Here is a 22,121-nt window from a genome sequence, read left to right as displayed (position 1 = left end):
GAGTTTAACTGGTGTTAAATACCACCTGTAAAACATTTAAACAAAATTTTCCTTATCATATAGCAGGCGGTAAAGCGAATATCCTCACGCCAGAGTTTCTCCCACTGTTCTAAATATAAAGCGTGGTCGATATCTTGTGCCCATTTGACCATTGTTTCTTTTACCTCTTCATCCATCAAATCATAGTCCAATAACAGAGTGTAAATTTTCGATAATAATTTCCTATTGTTTTGTAATGTAATGGTGCTAAATAGCGATTGTTCAAAATATTGTTCTAAAAATGACATGCTAATAGGCTTAGAATAAAAAATGTAAGCAATAACAAAACCAATAAAGAAAAGGAAAACTCAGAATTTAACAAAAATAATTTATTACAGAATGCAAGGGGGGAAAGGTAGAAAGAAATATAAAGAAGTTGAATTGCTGTGGAGGGAAGTAGAGGGTGAGTGCTGCATTTTATAATTAAGTGCATAATTATGCAGCTGTTGTAATTTAGATATTATATTTTATGTGAGGGAATCATTGGGAATTTTGGTTATTATGTATATAAGTTAAGTTTCAATAAAGATCGTTTTTGGGTGGAAGAACCCCCCCCAAAAAAAAGAAGAATCTGTGGTTCTAGAACCAACTTGCCAAATATCCTATTTTAACAGTGGTCAGCAAGAAGTCTATGGAAAGCACACAAGCAGGACCTGAGTGCAATAGAACTCTCCCCTCACCATGGTTTTCAGAACTTGGTACTGTACTCTAGTCTCTGCCACTGGAGGCAGAACATAGTCCTCGGGGTTAGCAGTCATTGATAACCTACTTCTCCAAAAAACAGCAAACCTTGAGAGTCAATTTTTTTTTTTTTGCAAACTTTTGCAAACAACACGGATTTAATTTGCACTCTGAGCTCCAGAAAGGCAGACGATATGGGGAAAGAAAAGAGAGAGAGAAAGAAATAAGCACAGCAGAGTTTTTTGTTGGCATAGGCAAAGTTCAGAGTTATACAGCACCCCTTGCCATGCAGAAGGAAGATGTTCTGTGAAATGAGTACAATACAACCCTAAAGAGTGTGAGAGAGTGTGTGTCCATGCACACACACACTACAACACCAGAGTGGTCAAATTAAAAGTTTCATCTTACCTATTTCGGCATTCTGATTGAGATCTCACAGACCAGCGACCACACCTAGGGATGCGGGAGGGGCGCAGGTATTCAGTTTGGATTGCAATTTAATGTGAATCAGATTCACTCTTACCAAAACAATACACAAACCAAAATTATTATTATTAATTATTATTATTATTATTATTATTATTATTATTATTATTATTAAAATAATTTTCTTATTTGTACCCCACCCATCTGACTGGCTTGCCCCGGCCACTCTGGGCAGCTTTCAACAAATATAAAAGCCCAATAAAACATCAAACATAAAAAACCTCCCTGTACAGGGCTGTCTTCAGGGGTCTTCCAAAAGTTGTATAGTTATTTACAACACAACTATCCTTTAAAATTTTCATTTCTCTGAATTTTGTGATGTAGTTTTCCAACAAACAAACAAAAACCCAATTTGTGCAATAATGTGTATATTAGGGAAAGTATGCTTACAAAAGCATATATTAATGATAACGCACACACAAATGCATTTATGTTAGGGGAAATTGCTTTGCAAAGATGTGTTACATTAGGGAAAACTGCATACAAAAATGTATATATTAAAAGCAATGCTCGTGAAAACGCTGACAAATTTTCATGAGGACTACTGAAGTGGAAATGCGACAAACTGAATTTAATATGGGGAAAATGATAAAGTATGGGAAACTGAAACTGGCAGATTCACCCATTCCTAATTACAACTAGGTTTCCCAGGTCACAACCAAGAGATGGGCTGCATTCAGATGCCATAATAAACCATATTTATTGCCATGGTTTAGAGCAGTGATGGCAAACCTTTTAGAGACCAAGTGCCCAAACTGCAACCCAAAACCCACTTATTGCAAAGTGCCAACACGGCAATTTAACCTGTCTCTCATTTTTTCTGTGCGTTTCACGTTTCTTCTTTATGACTGCTGCTGTAATAAATAATGCTTCCTAAAAGTTATTGCATTACATTCTTCATTAAATTATCTTTCCATTGATATATAATTTTATAGTATAATTCAGTGCTTTTTTCCTAAAAAAAAAAAATGTTTAGGGGTACTGCCATTTTGACTCAAGAAAATTGCCACCGGGGGGAAATAAATACAGTTCAAATTGGGGGAAATAAATACAGTGAATTTCTTCGCCCATTAAATTCACAAAATGTTTGGGGGTATGCATCCCCCTGCGTCACCACAGGAAAAAAAAGCACTGGTATTACTCCAAAACAAAGTGGTGTTATGAACCATCAAACCTCGGAAATACATTTTTTCCAGAAGGTTCCACAATTTTGGCCACTATTGTACACTGGAGGGCTATACTAAGAGCCACCATCTCCCAGTGTTTAATATGAGATAGTAATGATTGTCTGCATGCGCACATACAAATAAATATTAAAAAAATTAAAATAAACCCAGACATATGTGTGGGGTATAAATAATATATATTATTATTATATTTTGCCATTTCTTTGGCTGCCGTTTGATCGCAGCCTCCACGGAATGGATTTCTCTGTTGGCTTCCGTGGGAAAGCACAGCGAACTTGTAAACCCAGCAGACCCGTCTTAGGTTGCCGTCTTTATATGCTTACTGACTTGGGAGTTAAGCCCTGCTGAACTCAGGGTGGCTTACTCCCAAGTAAAGATGTAAAATTTCTGGAAATTTTGAAGCCATGAGGGGGGAAAAAGGTTTTTCCCCTGTTTTTCCCCTGGGGGAAATGGAAAAATTGGAAAAATTGAAAAAAAAAACGTTCAGGGTGGAGTAGTTTTACAAATTGCGTGAAACAGAGTGTAGATAAAAGTATTATGCTTGCAATAAAACGGGTAGCCACCCCCTTTCCCTCAAAAGCAACAAAAAAAGCAAGAAACCATAAACATAAAAAATAATCAGATTTGCCCCTTAGCACCAACAGCACATAAAGTTAAGGTCCGCCTCAATATTTAAGCTCCATAGAAAGTCTACCCTTTGAGCAGTGCTTTTTTAAAAAACAAAACCAGAAGACACAACATATACATGCGGTTCATTCTATCTCATTTTCTGAACTACAGTGGTACCTCGGGTTAAATACTAAATTCGTTCCGGAGGTCCGTTCTTAACTTGAAACTGTTCTTAACCTGAAGCACCACTTTAGCTAATGAGGCCTCCTGCTGCTGCTGCGCTGCCGGAGCACGATTTCTGTTCTCATCCTGAAGCAAAGTTCTTAACCCGAGGTACTATTTCTGGGTTTGCAGAGTCTGTAACTTGAAGTGTTTGTAACCCGAGGTACCACTGTAATGCTATCATTTTCCATTTCTTCTTGCTCTTCCCCTTTCTCATTTTTCTCATGGAGTTTTAAAAAACTGCTTTGGGGAAAAACGTGAGTGGGGTGGGATGGATACCTGTCCCCCCCCCCAATTTTACCAATTTCCCCCCCAGGCCTTTCCATCTCTACTTGAGGACAGCCGGGGCAAAGCATACGGCAAATTTTCTGCATGCCAGGCCCAGAAGTAACCAACATCCAGTTACTGAATAGTATGTTGCACTAAGGCTCAAACTCTGTTTGAATGGAAAAGGAGTGTGTGTGTGTGTGTGTGTTTAATTGAATTTGTTATTATATATTATACATCGCATGATGGTAAGAGAGCTTTCTAAACAGTTTACAGAAATATACAACAGAATATTAAAATGATTGATGAAACAGTTAAAAGCAGGTATTTAAGAGTATTCAAAAGATGATTAAAGTCAGCAGTGGTTAAAAGGAAATACCGTAAATCGCATGCAGCTTCTATGTGTCCAGGTGGGCTGGCCCTAACCAAAATGTTTTCAGCTGTTGCCAGAAAAGGTACAGTGAGAGCACCTGCCTGGTGTCAATCGGCAGGCAGCTCCAAAGTGGGGGTGCTGGAAGGCCTGGAAAGAAACCGGGAAAATTGGGGGGGGGGAACCAGGCACAAAACCCTGGTTTCTCTCCTCCCCCCAATTTTCCTGGTTGTTTTTTTCTTCCAGGCCTTCCCATCTCTACTCCCAAGTAGGAAAAACAGACTGGTGGGAGGTCCTGGCGCATTAAAAGTCAATGCCTGCTCAGCCCCTTGCTCACTTGCCAGGCCCTGGTGCCGCAGGCTTTGGACAGCACGCAAGAGCCCTCCTCTCCTCCTCCCCCACCCCCGGCTGGGAAGCTACTGCCCTGGGGCAACAGCGCGTGTGCCCACAGAGAGGGCTCCGAGTGCCCTCTCTGGCACACATGCCATAGGTTTGCCACCACTGGTTTGGAGTGACCAGAAGGTGTCTAGGTGAGCCTTGCATGTCCCCTTCTTTCATTATCCTCCTTTAGCACACCTGAAAAGGAAGACATCAGAAGCTTTCATTACCATTTCTGATCAGCTGCAATTTAGTGTTGCATACAGACTTGACAAACTGTAGTTCACCTTAAGCATGCACACTGCCTTGCCCCTGTGATTAAGGTGGCTGGGGCCATGTGACGTCAGCACATTGTGTGTGCACACTGAGGGGCATGCGCACATGACATAAGTGTGTCCCACGGCATGCTCGCACCACATGCACACACTGTGGGGCAAGTCACTTGCATGCGCCACAGGGTTTGCTGATGTGTTGTGTGCACACCCCACAGTTTGCACGTGTGACACCCTGTGGCATGTGCACATGACCGCCAGGGAATTTTGAGGGGGGCCCAGGCCCCTCCTTGAAATTTTTTGGGGGTCTCTGCCACCCCAATGGCGCAACTAACCTTAACTATGGTTTGCTGAAAAAAGCCAGGTTTGAAAGGAGTGAAGGTTTGCTAACCTCTCACAGCTGTGCAGGCCAACCACCTGTCCATCAAACTCCCTTCCACAGTGCTTCCCATGTACCCAACAGCCAACTGGAGTTGGACACATGGGCACCACAGCAAAAGGCACTTTGCAGGCCCTCTGCTCAGCAATGCACCATGTATAGGACTGGCAAAGCTGCTTTCTGTAGAACATAAAGCGACTCCTGCTGGGTCACACCGAAACTCCATGTATCCTATTCTCATAGATGTCCATGGGAAATCCTCAAGCCAGACATGGATGCAACAGCACTCTCCAAACTTGCAATTCCCAGAAGCTGGTACACCTCTTCTGATACTACACTGGAAGTAGTACACATTTTTAAATGACTAATTTCAGTGATTGACAAGTACATATTAAAATTAATGGACCATAACTTAATAAAGAAGAAGAAGAAGAACACAGACATAACCCTGCTTTGTTCCATTCTTCTTCCCTTTTGCAATTTGCTGCATGGATTCCAGCCACAGAGCAATTAATCAAAACAAATAAGAACCTATTTATTTTAAAACTGCAAAGATGTTGCTTTATAATATCGCACTCGTTTTTAAATTTTAAAAAAAACCTTCATTTTTTTCTGCAAGTGGAACACTCTCATCTTCAATTCCATTTAGTGTTTTAAATCCAACTAGTTTCCAAGAACTTGACACACTGACATATTTTCCTGCTTTCAACTTCACAAACAACTTAGCACACCTGAAAGCATCTTCTCTAACTAATAATGCATATTTAAAAAACACTATAGAAACAATAAAAGCACATACACTTTCATACTGGAAATCCCACTTTGCATTGTTAAAAACGTCTACTCAGAAGTAAGTTCACTTCTATTCAATGAGGCTTACTTCCAGGTAACTTAATAAGATTGCAGTGATTCAGTTCATATTTATGCAGAAGCATCTCCCACTATCTCACACTACCCCAAGGTACATTTGCAAACTTAATTACCATTATCCATTTCTATATCAAAAGTTGCACTTTCAGGAAAGCCAGATAATTCATTTGGTGCTTCATCCTTTGCATGTGAAAAAAAGAATGGTCTTTCTTAAACACCTAAGACCTGGACATTTACACAGAGCAAATTTTTTTTAAAAAACCAACCGATTCTGCCTGCAGGCTTACAACCTAAAACAATTGATAAGCGGTCCCTGTTCTTGCATACAATATCATACAATGATTAAAGGAAGAAAAAGAAGTGTTTGCAAAAGTCTCCACGCTGCAAAAGATATATGGGAGAAGGAGGTGGGAAGCGAAGAATAATTAAAGTCACTTACCTTTTAAAGTTCAGACAGCTGTAGAACGCCGCCATGGTATCTCATACACAGTCAGTGTGAGGGTATATTTAATAACTCCTCACGTGCAATATAACGATGCTTCCTTCTATCAGAACTAAGCACTTAGCATCCGGCTTTCCCTCACACCAACTCGAAAGCTAGCGTGCCTATAGATTACTAGCCAGATAAAGTTCCTGATCTGAGGCCCACGGGCTCTGCTTAACAGGATTCAAAGAAGGTTGTGCTTGTTCCATACATGGGTAAGAATTGTTAACTCTCCCCTTTCCTGTCTCTGTCTCTCTCAAACTCTACAAAACCACAGCATCTCCAGCCCTAAATACCATCTGTTTGTCTCTCCGCCTCTTTCTCTCCCCCCCCCACCCCGCCCATGGCTAATAAGGGACTCTGCCGACTATTAAAGAAGAACACACACTTGAAACACGCCGTACGAAAAAGGATGGGGCAAACTAGCAAGCTGCAATCCTGTTAAGAAAAAGGAGCGTTTGTTCGCAGAGGGTCCCAAATTCTATCCCAAGCAGCTCCAGGAAGGGGCAGAAAAGGCTCCTGGCTGCATCCCTGGAGAACCACTGCCTGCCAGTGCAAATCCTTAGCTAAATGGACCAACAGCCCTGACTCAGTGCAAGGCAGCTTTCTATATGGCAAAAATGGGGAGCCTGTGGCACCCCCCCATGCTTCTGGATTGCAAGTCCCATCAGCATTAGCCAGCAGAACCAATGATCAGGGATAATGGGCATAGCTGCCAACTTTTCCCTTTTCTTGCGAGGAATCCTATTCAGAATAAGGGAATTTCCCTTTAAAAAAGGGAAGCGTTGACACCTATGATGATGGGAGCTGCAACATCTGGAGGGGCGATGGTTGGAGTGCTGCTCCAACACTGCTATTGGAGTGATTTCAGAAAATAGGCTGTTGTGAAATGTTGGGGCACCCAAAAGATGCAGAGAAGAAAACAGTGTCAACAGGTTAATAGCAGCAATGGAGAAGTTATTTCCTCTAGCCATTAGGAGTCTAAATTATACAACAAGGAACATCCTTTCTAGCATGCTGCACAGCCAGTTGTTGAGGAAAGTAATTTCTCTCAGCAATGCAACAGTGTAGCTTATTCCTTCCAGCTATTTTTTTAAATGAGATCCCCGTTATATTTTACTTGACAAGATTTATATAGAGTCGGACCTTGGTAGTCGAACAAAATATGCTCCAGAAGTCCGTTCAACTTCCAGAACGTTCAGAAGCTCCTGCAGCCAATCGGAAGCCATGGAAGCCCCATCAGATGTTCAGCTTCCAAAAATAGTTTGCAAACCAGAACAGTCACTTCTGGGTTTGCAGCGTTTGGGAGCCAAAACGTTCAAGAACTAAGTTATTTGAAAACCAAGGTACAACTGTACCACCAAATTGACAAAAACCTCTATACCAATAAATAAAATAAAAAACACTGAAAATGAAGTCATTAAAACCAATCTTCAGCAAACTATTTTCCCTCCAGGTGTTTTGGGTAACAATCACCCTGCATCAGCCCCAACAAGCACAGCTGCACTAGCTGGAGCTGATGAGAGTAAATAATACAGAACATCTGAGGGAACTGGGTTGGTAAATGTTGATTAAAAACAACCAGTGAGGAAAGCACTGATATGGCTACTCTTCCATGCTTGGCAGCACAATCCAATGCATGTTTACTCAGAAGTTAGAGCCTGTGGATCAGGCCCTTCTAGTCCAGGGTCTTGTTCTCACAGTGGCCAACCGGATGCCTGTGTGGAACTGGCAAATGCAAGCAGGATTCAAGCCCAAGAGACCTCTCCCCTCCTGTGGATAGCTGTCAACTTTTCCCTTTTCTTGCTAGGAATCCTGTTCGGAATGAGGGAATTTCCCTTTGAAAAAGGGAAACGTTGACAGCTATGCTCCTGTGGCTTCCTGCCACTGGTATTCAGAAGCACTACTGCCTCCAACTATGAAGGCAAGGCACAGCTCTTGTGGCTAATAGTTATTGCTAGCCTTTGTGGTTGTTGTTTAGTCGTTTAGTCATGTCTGACTCTTTGTGACCCCCTGGACCAGAGCACGCCAGGCCCTCCTGTCTTCCACTTCCTCCCGCAGTTTGGTCAAACTCATGCTGGTAGCTTCGAGAACACTGCCCCACCATTCCATCCTCTGTCATCCCCTTCTCCATCTTTCCCAACATCAGGGTGTTTTCCAGGGAGTCTTCTCTTCTCATGAGGTGGCCAAAGTATTGGAGCCTCAGCTTCAGGTGCTCCTTCCAGTGAGCACTCAGGGCTATTGCTAGCCTTACCCTCCATGGATTTGTCCAATCCTCTTTTACGGCCATCTCAATTGGGGACCGACTATTGCTGCCTCCTGCAGAAGCAAGTTCCACAGTTTATGTGCTATGTGAAGAAATACCTGCTATTTATCTGTCCTGAGCATTTAGCTTCATTGGATGTCAAAAAGTTATATTGTTATTATAAGGGGGGGCTTATCTTTACCTTCTTCATGCTATTTAGAATTTTATTGGTTTCCGTCATGCCAGCACCTACTCACCTTTTCCGTAAACATAAAAAAAAATCTCAAATGCTGCAAACTTTCCTCATAGGAGAATTGCTCCACCACTTCAATCATTTTGTCTGCCCTTTACAGTGGTACCTTGGGTTACATACGTTTCAGGTTACATACGCTTCAGGTTACAGACTCCACTAACCCAGAAATAGTGCTTCAGGTTAAGAACTTTGCTTCAGGATGAGAACAGAAATCGTGCTCCGGCAGTGCGGCAGCAGCAAGAGGCCCCATTAGCTAAAGTGGTGCTTCAGGTTAAGAACAGTTTCAGGTTAAGAACGGACCTCTGGAACGAATTAAGTACTTAACCCGAGGTACCACTGTACTGGGTTTCCCCCCAACTCTGCAATATCCTTTTGGAGGAGAGGTGGCCAGAACAGTATTCCAACAGTATTCCAAATGCATTTACACCATAGAATTGTATAACAGCATCAAGATACGGTCACTTTTATTTTCAGTTCCTTTCCTGCCTGTTTCACAGCTGCTGCATACTAGGTTGATGTCTTTATCAAGCTATCCACTACGACCTTAACTCCCACCATGTTCAACAGCCCTTACTCCCATGCAAGTTTGCAGAGGACTGAAGGTTTCTATTTCAGCCAGATGCAAATACCAATGAACTCAGCTAGGCTTTTTTTGTATCACTGCGACAAAGAGTTCTGTAAATTAGGAATGAGGAACCTGTGGCCCTCAAGAAGTTGTTGGACTGCAACTCCCATCAGCTCTGGCCAGCATGGTCAATGGTCTGGGATGGTGGAAGGTGCAGCCCATTAGCAACTGGAAAGCTACAGGTTCCCCATCCCTGGTGCAATGAAAATGCTGCGATGTTGTCTGCCTCCGGTGAAGAGATTATGATCTTGTTTGTTTGTTTGTTCCACTTGGTTGATTGATAATGAACAGCAGTCATCAACTGATCTGCAGTTTGCTGAAGCTGCTTGCTCAGGTGCTTTTGATGGCTAGGGGCTAAGAAATTTTTCTTCAAGGAGCATAATGGCTGTTGAGCATACTGAACTTGTGAACAGCATCTAACAACCCCTAACAACTCTTCATTATGTCGTCCGGCAGAGCTTTTCCAGGTTGTACGGTAACTCACTGTGACTTGTTTGCAAAGCATTTTGAGGATAAAATCGCTTGCATCCACCAAGACCTTGACTCTGCTGTTATAGCAGATGAATCTCATGGCGCGTCCAGAGCATAGTCTAGTCCTGTTGTGTTAGATCAATTTCAGCTGGTAAGGCTTGAGGATGTGGACAAGGTGCTTGGATCAGTCAGGGCAACCACTTGCGCTCTAGACCCCTGCCCCTCTTGGCTGATAAAGCCACTTCCGCCCTTTGGAGAAGGTGGAGTTGCAGGCTTCACGGCCCCACCACGTGCGTGGTGGCTGGAACACAGCTCCCACACAATTGGGGAGATTCCCGGCTGTGTCACCTCCTGGCCAGCCAATCAGCTGACTCTGGGGGTGTGGCCTGCCTTATTTAAAGCAGGACGTGGCCAGGGATCTCCTTCTTTGCCGCTTACCAGCTGTTCCTGCTTTTCCCACCCTCCTGCCCTATAAGGTTTTCGTTCTTTGACCTTGCTATGGACCTTGGTTGGTCACCGTTGAGGGGCCTGGTAGGAATTTTTCCACTTGGCAAAGTGACACCAGCCACTTGGTTTTTGCCTACCTTGTAGGCAAATCATCACAACTTTTTGGGTATTGGTGGTTAGGCATTGGTATAGTTCTGTAGGTGGGAGAGGGGAGGTAGCGCCATCACCTGCCCCACATATTGAGGGGTAGTCCGGTAGAGGATTCCGGGGGGCGTGGCCCTGTCTGAAGCCTAAGGAGGTGAGGGCCTAAGGCATGCCCCCCTAGCAGTGACCCCGGGGGAGTTCCTAGTTGATGTGCATCAGCAGAACTCCCCCTTCTGGTGGTTAACCCTTCCCGGACTTCTAGCGGATGGGCTATAGTCTGATATAGTCGGTTAGGACTAATGCCTAAGCCAATAGCGCTCATCACCTGTAACCAATAAACGTTGTGGCCTTATTTATCCCATTAACCTTAATAATTGTGTCATGTGTCATTATTTCCACGGGGGGGGGGGACTCACCTCGCGAAAACCAGCAGGAAGGGAACAGTTGGCTGGGCCAGGGAGGTGATCAGTGCCTCTTTATGAGAGAGGGTGGTCCCTGCCTATCTGAAGGAGGCAGTGGTAAAACCAAGCCTTAAGAAACCTTCCCTGGATTCAGAAAAGTAACTACCAGCCAGTTGCTTATCCCCCTTTCCTGGGGAAGGTTCTGGAGTGAGTGGTCGCAGACCAGATCCAGGCACTTCTGGAAGAAACTGATTTCCTGGAACGGGGTTTAGGCCTGGTTTTGGCACAGAAACTGCTTTGGTCGCCCTGTATGATTGCGTCTGTTGAGAGAGAGAGACAAGGGAAACATGTCCCTGTTAATTGCTCTCGACCTCTCAGCGGCTTTTAATACCATCAACCATGGTATCCTTCTGAAGCGACTCTCCAAAGTAGGGGTGGGTGGCACTGCTTTGCGGTGGTTCCAGTCCTACTTGGATGGTCGTCCCCAGAGGGTGTTACTTGGGGAGTGCATTCAGCTCCATAGAACCTTCAATGTGGGGTTCTGCAGGGCTCAATCCTATCCCCCATGTTGCTTAACCTCTACATGAAACCACTGCGTGGGGTTATCCAGAGGTTTGGAGTACGTTGTCAGCAGTATGCTGATGACACTCAGCTCTAGTGCTCCTTTACATCTGCAGGTGAGACAGTGTGGAAGTGCTGGACCAGGGTCTTGCCTCGGTGATGGACTGGATGAGAGCCAACAGACAGAAGCTCAATCCAGATTAGACTTGGGCACTGTTAGTGGGTGGTTCCCTAAACCAGATGGCTGGGAGATCTCCTGTTCTTGATGGGGTTATACTTCCCCTGAAGGAGAAGGTTCACAGCTTGGGGGTACTCCTGGATCCTTTGCTGTCACTCGAGGCACTTGTGGCCTCAGTGGCCCAGTGCACCTTCCATCAGCTTTGGCTGGTGGCCCAGCTACACCCCAGCTGGACAGGGATGGCCTAACTACTGTTGTCTATGCTCTGATAACCTCAAGGCTAGATTACTGCAATGTGTTATAAGTGGAGCTGCCTCTGAGGACGGTTTGGAAATCCTGGTCTGACTACACTGACTACCAATAAGTTTCCGGGCCCAATTCAAAGTGCTTGTTTTGACCTATAAAGTCTTAAATGGCTCAGGACCACAATAGCTCAAGGACCGCCTCTTTCCATATGAAACTACCCACACCCTGAGATCATCTTCTGAGGTCCTCCTTCGTGTGCCTCCTCCTTGAGAGGTCCGGAGGGTGGCAACATGAGAACAGGGCCTTCTTTGCAGTGGCTCCCCATCCATGGAATGCTCTCCCCAGGGAAGTTTGCCTGGCGCCTTCATTATACACATTTCGGTGCCAGGGAAAAACGTTCCTCTTTAAGGCCTTTGTTGATCTGATTTACATACTATGCCCTTTTAAAATGTGGCTCTTCGGGGAGGGGGTTATTTGGGTTATTGATTTTATTTTGATTTTATATATTATGATCTTTTCTGTGAACTGCCCAAAGATCTCTGGATATAGGGCGGTATATAGATACAATAAATAAATTCAGGAAGTGAGATAGAAATTCCTTCCCCAGTTTGATCCAACAGAGTAAGCCCAGAAAAAGAGAGGCTGAGATCAAAACTGAAATTGTACAATTTAATATCGCTCAGAACTGAATTCCCAAGGATTACATTCTGTGTGCCAGCTTGGAACTTGAGCTCCAAACTATAACGTTTCAGGCATTTGAATGGGAAAAGCTGTCAACTGCAATAAATGCAGAAAATGGTTAAGATGGGAAACCTCATCAAAAAGAGAGGGAAACCCAGAGAGAAACTCAAAACAAAACTGAGTTTAAAATTTAGCAGCAGGACCAATTCATTCTCCCTGCTAAACCAATGACCAAAAAATTTATTGATTGGATTGCCTAGTGCTGGGGAAATTGAAGCCAGAGGGAAATGCTGTTATACTTTTTCCTAAGCTTGAGAAGGCTTTGCATAATGACGATGGGGCAGTGAGGTGGGGTGGGAGATGAAAGATCTTTCTAATGAGATCCATATTGCTCCTTGTCATATATAACAGCATGTCCCAAATAGTACATCTCCTTTCATTGTTCCATATTCTGCTTTTACAGACTCCATAGCCAGGTCCTCTCCTACAACTAGGGCTATTACACAGGCACAGCAAACGTTTTCATGCCACATATAACTCAGCTGGCATAGGCTGAATATTCACCCAGTTAAGACCATAAGAAGTTCCAACTGGATCAGGCGAATGGCCCATCTAGCCCAGCATCATGTTCTTACAGTGGCTTTCACGTGCCCATGGGAACCTGACAAGTAGGACCTGAACACAAGAGCACTCCCCCTCCTGCAATTTCAAGCAAAGGGTTTTTGTATTGCCATTGCACCTGTTTGTTTGGCACGATCCAGTTTCATTCACAACCTCCCCGCCTCCTCTTCTTAGCAGTAAAAATTGCAATGATAATGGAGTTGCTTAGAAGGAAAAAGCACTGGGTGCTTAAGAGTAGTCCCCAACCCACCCATATCTATATATTTACAAATATATATGGGTTGAGCATGGAAGGAGAACACAGGCACTCAGACAGCACTACTGTGTGACTCAGTATCACTTTTCCCCAAAGCAAACAGCATCTACATAGTCCTCCTCTTTAACATAATAATAATAATAATAATAATAATAATAATAATAATAATAATAATTGTACCACACCCTACTGACTAGGTTGCCCCAGCCACTCTAGCTTCCAACATATATACAAACAAGAAAACATTAAACCTGAAAAAGCTTCCCTATACAGGGCTGACTTCAGATGTCTTCTAAAGGTTATACAGTCAAATCTCAGTTCCTGAATGGCCCCATTTTCGTACATTTTGGCTCCCGAACGCTGAAAATCTGCAATGTAATGCTCTGGTTTTCAAACATTTTTTGGAAGTTAAATGTCCAATGCGGCTTCCACTTGAGTGCAGGAATCTCTTGCAACCAATCGGAAGCCGGACCTCGGTTGTCAAATGTTTCGGAAGCTGAATGGAACAGATTACATTCGACAACCGAGGTTTGACTGTATGGTTACTAATCTCCTTGACATCTGATCGGTGGCACTGCAGGCCCTCTGCCTGGTTCCCTGTAGCTTCACTTCTCACAGTGAGAGAACTACCAGAAGGCCTTTGGAACTGGATCTAAGTCTCTGGGCTCAATGATGGGGGTGGAGACGCTCCTTCAGGTATTCTTGGTCAAGGACCATTTAGGGCTTTAAAGGTCAGCACCAACACTTTGAATTGTACTCAGAAACATACTGGGAGCCAATGTAGGTATTTCAGGACTGGTCAACCAACCAGGCTAGCTGCTACATTTTGGATTCCTCCTTCCGACCACCAGCACAACTGAACTCTCTGCCTCCTGTGCTAGCAATATGGCAATTCTCAACTACTTTCCCAGACCTCATTTTGCGGGGCACATCCTTCCTTAGTAGCCACCTGAGCTATCAACGTGAGTGAAACAGCATCTCCTAACCTAGCCATCAGCAGCCATTTGAGCAAGCAGCTTCAGGTAGCTACAGAAACATCAGCTGACACTACATATGCCCAATGAAACACTTAGAGCTGCAAAACTGGCATTTTTAAGAATGTTCATTCCACACTTGTAAGTAACTGATATTTTAGTGTGACGGCTCCTACACTTTGGAACTCCCTGCCCATTGATATTATCCTGGTGCTTCCCCTGTATTCTTTTCAGCACCTGCTAATACAGTTTCAGTTTAGGTGAACCTACTCAGACCAGTAAAGACAAATAGCCTGTAATTTTGGCTTAGAAATGCATACTTCTAACTGTTGATTTTATTCATTTTGCTTTTTGTTATAAGCTGTTTTTAATGTCAGTTTTAATGCATACTTCATATTGTTTACAAACCACTTCCTGGAGGCTTATGTACGGCTGAGCGGCATGCAAATTTTGTTAAGTAAATAGCCACCCGATAGTGAAAAATCAAGAGGGGGGGCTCTTCACTTGATGCGACGCTACAGAATTTTTCATTACAGGACTATTTGTCTCAGCCAAACAAAAGGTTTAGCTGTTCCTCACTGGGGGTTGCTCCATCTTCGACATCAGTCCTAAGAAGTATCACTTGGTGCAGATACCCAAACCAAGGCAGCCACTGGAGGCACAGAATGGTCAGGAGCATTGTCTCATTCCATCTGGAAGTAGAGTGACAATTCTATGTTTGGCAACCTGCCCAGCTGCAACTCACTGGGGGAAGAGGGGTGGAACCAACACAGAGGAGCACCATCAAAGAAGAAGCTCTGCAGGCAAGCACGCCAAAAAAAACCAAGATTAAAATAAAAAATAAAAACGCCTTACAAGGAGTTGCTTTCCTGCTCTACAGTTCCTCAGGGAAGAAGACAGGCAAGCTCAGACAAAACCCAGGTTTATCAAGTGAAGTTGAGGACGAATACTGTTAATAAGAGGAACATCTGGTGTGAAAGCTGAGCTCAAATCTGTACGTGTTAGCAACATGCAAAGGATCTCTGCCTGGCTTGCTGCATTCTTCTAATAAGTAGCCTAGACTGTGTACAAATTACACACTTTACTCCTCAGCCAGTGCATTCCCACTGCTAGTTCTTGAAGCTGCATTTACGATAGCCACAAACCAAAACAGTCCTGTAGTTTCCTGAGAAATAATGCTGTTTGGTGCATTTTCTCTCTCTCTATCAAACCAGCTTCAATCAGACTATAAAGCTTAAAGCCACATTCACTTTGTACTGAAATCAGGTGTGTACATTTGAGATACCCATTGTGCATTTAGAAATGTGCACGCATGTGCAGATGACAGCTTCATGAATAGGAGTTCTGGAGATGGGGCTGCAGTGGCAAAGAAACCAAGCAGGTCCTGAGCACTGGCTGAAGACAACCCTGCTCTGATGTGTATAACACCGTGAGAACATCTCTTGAACCACAGCAGGAGGAAACGATCTTGATGCATTCATCTCAAGCCCTTAAGGTGTACATAGTCCTGCAGTGTAGGATCATAGGAACAATCCAGACAGTTTTGTACTTTGCATTTTGAAGTGGAGTAAACAGATGCTAAGGGCCAGTGGCATCTTTGAAGGCGGGTCCAGGAACTCAGGTGCAAAATACCAGGGAGAGTAGGAAGAATTTGTCCACTTTTTTTTCAGCAGATCAACCTGATTTGACTTTTCCAAAGCTGCTTGTGGATCACAGCAGTACTAGTAGTTGGATCACACATTTCTCCAGATTTTCAGTCCCAAAATATGCACACAAAAGTAGGTATACTGCATTTATAAAGGGCGTGCAAAATGCGTATGTTAGTGGGGAGGTGTACTAGAAAGAGGTGAAATGCAATGAAGAAAGAAGAGTACCTACAGAATACCTAAACAATTTACTTGCAGCTTTTTCATGGGATAAGGGAGAAATTTGATTTAGTTTGCATTTAAAGGTGACTCTATCAAATTTGCACTTTCTGGAATCATCCAAGAACCAAAGCACACTCATCTACTGAAATTTATATTTATTTCAATTTTGTGCTGCACTCCTCCAATGTTTACCCCTGCTCCCCAGGCATATATTAGGTAAAAGTGTGCATAAAAATAATTATGCTAGTGAAAATAACACAGAAATCCATTATATTAGAGGAGAACTTGCTTGCAAAAATGTGTGAATCTGTCAAAACTGCATACAAAAATGTGTTTATTAAAAGACATTCGCACAAGAATGTTGAAGAATTTCCATGAGGATTTTAAAAACAAACAAACCACCACATGTTCGTAAATTGCTGCAGAAATGTGGAGAACTGAATTTAAGATTCGAAAAACGAGAAACTGAGAGAACCGGAATTGAGAGATCCTTCCATCCCTAATTGCAGGTATTTTGAAGATGAAGATGAAGTCAAGTGGTATGGATGCTGAGTAGGTTATGCAGGTCTCTTTGCTGTGCAGAATTTTGGAGAGAGAGAAATATTAAAAGTACCTCACCAGAGCTGCAAATGAGCAGAGAGAAAAATGCAAGTTGTTACAAAAGTAGGTTTGTTTGCTTCCTGAAAGCACATCTTTTCCTTGAAATTTTTTTGCAGGGTAACATTTTCTTGCAACCCCAAGAGAAACCAAGAGATGCAGCTTCTACCCTGTGCTTGCTCTTCTTTTGCATCATTTGATGCCCACATTATGTAACTAATGATATGGAGGCTAACCACAGAGCCTAACCAAGCGGCTATGCTAGAAAGACAAAGATTAGCGGCAATCCTCCAGTAGGAGGCGAGGAAAGAGGCAGAAGATCAGGCCTATTGACCAGGGCCCTGTGTATTTTATCCCATTAAAACTATGTATTAGATTATGTTCACCAGATTTAAAAATGCAGTTAAGCATCAGGCAAAGATTGATTGGAGATGTGAAAACGTTTATTTGCTAGGATAACGAAATATCCAGAGGTCGCTATGCGTAAAGAAGTAGAAAATACGCTATTTTTTCCAGTGTACAAAGTATTTCAAGAAGCGGTAGATGGGGCTTGTCAACCTGGGAAGGGAGCCCATCTAGGAGAAGGAAAGCTCTGCTCCTAAACCTCCGCTGCCTTGCAGGAGATCTTCAAGAGAAGAAAAGGTTCAGGAGTAAACCCTACACAAATCCAGAGTGGAGTCCCTAAGGCAGTTGGATGGCGCTTCGTACGCCTCCTTCCGGCAACTCTTGCAACCAAGCTGGTGCCAAACGCATTGCTTTCCTTTCCTTTGGACCACATCAGTGAAGCAAAAAGCAGGATATTGTTGTCTGGGCATCCCAGGACCTCCATAGACACTGCCCAGGTTTGCACCCCAGGGGTATCACTTCAGTGCTGCCCACACAGAGTTTTGACTTCACCCCTGTAGGTGCACTCCATTGTCTCTCAAGACAGGTGGATGTCAATCACAGTTTAGTGCTGGGGTGGGGAACCTGTGGCCCTCCAAAAGCTGAGGGTCTCCAGCTCCCATCAGCCACAGCCAGCAGGGCTGGACGTTGGCAGCATCTGGAGGTTGTGTCTTCACCCCTGTTCTGTGGAGTGGAATTTGTGCTCATTAGACAGTACCGAGGTGCTGGCAAGAGGGACGCGGGTGGCGCTGTGGGTAAAACCTCAGTGCCTAGGACTTGCCGATCGTAAGGTTGGCAGTTCGAATCCCCGCGGCGGGGTGAGCTCCCGTCGTTCAGTCCCAGCTCCTGCCCATCTAGCAGTTCGAAAGCACCCCTAAGTGCAAGTAGATAAATAGGTACCGCTTTATAGCGGGAAGGTAAACGGCGTTTCTGTGTGCTGCGCTAGTGCTGGCTCGCCAGATGCAGCTTCGTCACGCTGGCCACGTGACCCGGAAGTGTCTTCAGACAGCGCCGGCTCACAGCCTCTTGAGTGAGATGAGCGCGCAACCCTAGAGTCAGTCACGACTGGCCCGGACGGGCAGGGGTACCTTAAGGTGCTGGCAAAAGCAACCAGAGTCTAAAATTATTGCTTTCCATTGACACTGTGGTTTCCAGTGCTATGAAAACCTAAACAAATAAATGGATGGGAAGGAAATTCAAGAAATGAAGCAGCAGCACTTGCCTTCCCTGCACTCCAGAGCCCTAAACATTTACAAAATGTGGTTTGAATTTATGTTTCCAGGGCAGCTAACAGAGGAGTAAAGGAGAAGTTCAATGCAATTACTATTATTATTAATGGCAATGATTCATACAAACATAACAAATTAAAACAAACGAAAGCTGTTACTGTCCGTCCAGAGAGACAGTAAAAATCAAACTGCTCCAAGTTAAAATTGCTCATGTTAGCGATAACAGTGTGTATCTTGTTTGTTTGTTATGTTACTTAGTTTATTTAATATATTGCTTTAATAAAATATTGTTTTTTAAAAAAAGAGGAAAAGGCAGAGTGGGTATAAATAAAATAAAATATCGCTTGATGCAGTTTCATAGTGCTGGACCCCCAAGTCCCTCTGGGAAGCTGACGTTTACCAATATCTAGAAATGCTGCAGGTTCCCCATCCCTAAATGCAAAGTCAGGTTATTTCCCAATAACGAAGCAGGTCAGGTCATTTCCCTCCACCAAAAACAGCTATATCAAAAGAAAGCACTTTTCAACGTATTTGTTCCTGGAATAACCTTAATTATTCCAGAAGAATGGGAGTTCTTCTGGGAAAACTATCTACAACATGTTCTGTTATTGTACAGTCCATCATGCAAGGACAAGGAACCTGTTGCCATGATTAAAATGCACCGTTTTATTTTATTTTTTAAATTGCTTTAGTAAGTTGGCAGCCCTAATACAGTGGTACCTTGGGTTAAGAACCTAATTCATTCTGGAGGTCCGTTCTTAACCTGAAACTGTTCTTAACCTGAGGTACCACTTTAGCTAATGGGGCCTCCTGCTGCTGCCGCGCCACCACCGCGCAATTTCTGTTCTCATCCTGAAGCAAAGTTCTTAACCCAAGTTACTATTTCTGGGTTAACAGAGTCTGTAACCTGAAACGTATGTAACCTGAAGCGTCTGTAACCTGAGGTACCACTGTAAGCAGAAGCACTAGCACCAACTTGCGCATTTCCACCCCAAACTGGGTTTGTAACACTGTGATCCTCCAGCTGCTTTTAGACTCCAACTCCCAGCAGCCCCAGTCAGCATGGGCAGCAGTCAAGGATGATGGGAGTTGCAGTCCACCAATTGCTCGGGAGTTCCACACCCATGCCCTAATGCAAGCAAGTGTATTGATCTTACCTGTAGGAAAGCACATAAATACCAGCATAAATAAGCTTGTGTGGAATTATTGAAATATATGGTAGCCGTGCAGAAATAGCTGCTATAATGATATTCCTATAAGAACTTTAGATAGGGAGTGCGGGAACCTGCTATCATAAATGCTAATAATAAAACAGATCTCCATTCCCACCCCTCTATGTCCAGCAATAGAAACAACAACAGAATACTTTTGAACCTCTCAGGTCAAGGTTTAGGAAGAGAAATATGGGGAAGTGACACTGAATTGAGTGCAACTGGAATAACTAAGGATCTTCAATTAGAAATATGTGCAGTGGCTCAAATTGTGCTTATAAATTAAGAGCAACCATCCCCAAGGGCAACCAAACTCACGCACATGAGAGAGAGAAATGGGGTGGAGGGAGAAAGAAGGAAAATTAGAAAGCATATGGTGGAACGCTTGGCTGTCTAACTAGCCAGCCTAGCTAATCCCTCCGCCTCCCCGTATTCTTAAAATAGACAGATGGAGCCTTTTGACATCTTGAGTACTGACATCCCCGGGCTGCATTAGCGCTGCCTCCCTCAAAGATTAAATTCTAAAGGCTGGGAGGGGGTGCATGCCCCCACTGCCATCACGCAAGAGATTTCAGGCTCTTAAGAGAAGCACTTCGTGTTCGTACAATCACAACATTGTCAGATAAGCCGGGAGCTCAGGAGAAAGCGCTCATTCCTTCATTCTAAAGGGCGGGTCAGCACCCAAATCTCCCAAAGGACCACTTTGAGAATGAGAACCAGGGAGTCAAGTCCACATAATTTCAAGAACATTTAGAATGTCAGGAGTTCGATCAAACTGCTCCCAATCTCTCCCTGAATCTGCTATACACTTCTCATTCCATTCACAATTATTAACGTGCGTGCATTCAGTTAAGCTGTTAAGGCAAAGGCAGCGAAAGCTCTGCCCTCCCGAGATGTTGTTGGACTCCAACTCCCATCAGCCCCCGCCAGCAAGGCCAATGGCCAGGGACGATGGGCGTTGTAGTCCAGTAACATCTGGCAGGCCATTCATTCCCTATCTTTGATTTAAGAGTTGCACACTTTCCTGAGGGCCTGTGATGAGTTGTATTTTAAAGTCTGGAAGAATACGAACTAAAATACAGTCGCGCACGTACGCAAGCACGCTAATGACAGCTGCGATCCAGTCACACGCGAAATTAAAAATGTGTGCCAGGATCCACTAGGGTCCAGCGAGCTCTGGGATACTGAAGAAAAGGGACCTCTCGTGTCCGGGATCGTGTACACCTCCCTCAGAAGAAGCAGAGCACGCGACCTCAAACTTTTCAGGGGTTGGAGGGGCGGGGCATCGCGATCAGAGGGGGTACTTCCAAGTAGGATTCCGCCCCCAATAAAACCCTTGTTTAGAACATTGCCTTATTCCCACGCCCATTCTTCCCGCGGTTGCAACACCCTCCTGCCCTGAGCTTTCCGCGGCGTGAGAGAGAGAGAGAAGAAAGGTGCGGGGGCAGCGCTGTGCCCGGCGCCGCCATCAAGAACCCCACCCCCATTTCTTTCCTGGGGGCAAAGAATAAGCAGATCGTCTCCCGCACCCCCGGCCTCGCAAGGGAGGACCCGGTCCCTTTTGCTGCATGAGGCTGTTGTCTCCCCTGAATCCAGGCTTATTCCAGCCAAGCCCTCTCCCCGGCCGAAGCCACTGATCCAAATTCCTCTCCAGCGCGCTCCTCCCCTCCCTGCCCTGGTGCCGGCGCTACTCACATCCAGCGGGTCTCCCCAGGTGCGTCCTGCCCTCCCGCGGCACCTTCTGTGGTTCTCCGAGCTCCGCCCTCTCTGCTGCCCAGCCCTGCCTCTCCAAGCAAGCAAGTCGCCGCCCATCGGCCTCCCCAGCCGCTCAGCGGGCGGAGCGGCAACCAGGCGCCGAGACCCACCCACGCACCCACCCTGCCTGCCTGCCTGCCGCCCCTTCCTCCCCCTTCTCAGTGGCGGACCTACATTTTGGGGACCCTGAAGCTTGAACTCTCATGGGGGCCCCTTCATAACCAGCAACGAGGTCTGGGTAACCACTGTTATCTTCTTCAATGGGGTTGTAACCATTACAACATCTGTGCTTACATGCTCTCAAACTTTGGGATTGTTGAAATACATACGACAAAAAAATCAATTTGAGCCATGCGACTCAAAATGCGTACACGGGACTCATTTTTTAAAGCAATGTGGACTAAGGTCTCTTCTGGGGACCCTCCAGGATTAGGAACCCTGAAACTTAAGCTGCCTTCGTTTCGTACCACCCAGGCTCCTGCGTATTCTGCAGCAGGCTTGGGTTCCCCCTCTCTTCCCCTCCCTTCCCCCACGCTCAGATTTAAAAAATAGGCAAGAGCATACTTGACCATGTGCAGAGTGCTTTTCTCTCTCTCTAAAGCGTTACAGGGTTTGCCGATCAGGAAGTGGAAGGACCCCCCCCCTTCCAGGTCACAGAAAGGGAAGAAATGAACAGACAAGGGTGGCAGTGGTGGAGAACTGGAGGCATCTGGAAAACTAGCAAGGCAGT

General features: G+C 44.6%; 1 protein-coding gene across 4 annotated transcripts in view; it reads right to left on the bottom strand.

Annotated features, from left to right (window-relative positions):
• Positions 1–21,429, bottom strand: part of KIAA1210 (KIAA1210 ortholog) — a 56,623-nt gene extending 35,194 nt beyond the window's left edge. For 2 of the 4 annotated variants that reach the window (XM_053373800.1, XM_053373802.1), the window contains exons 1-2: positions 6,200–6,529; positions 1,130–1,173 (exon numbers count right to left, since the gene is read on the bottom strand). In XM_053373800.1, the coding sequence (XP_053229775.1) occupies positions 1,130–1,173; positions 6,200–6,234 (79 nt within the window). In that variant the 5' untranslated portion in view covers positions 6,235–6,529. Of the gene's footprint in view, positions 1–1,129; positions 1,174–6,199; positions 6,530–21,331 lie in introns of those variants that run through there. The other 2 variants (XM_053373801.1, XM_053373803.1) reach the window with 2 other exon arrangements.
• Between the last annotated feature and the right edge of the window lie 692 nt (positions 21,430–22,121).

Source organism: Podarcis raffonei, chromosome Z (assembly GCF_027172205.1).
Source record: "Podarcis raffonei isolate rPodRaf1 chromosome Z, rPodRaf1.pri, whole genome shotgun sequence".
Classification (NCBI taxonomy): Eukaryota; Metazoa; Chordata; class Lepidosauria; order Squamata; family Lacertidae; genus Podarcis; species Podarcis raffonei.
The sequence above is the reverse complement of the archived record's forward strand: the minus strand, read 5'-3'. Positions and strand labels throughout refer to the sequence as shown.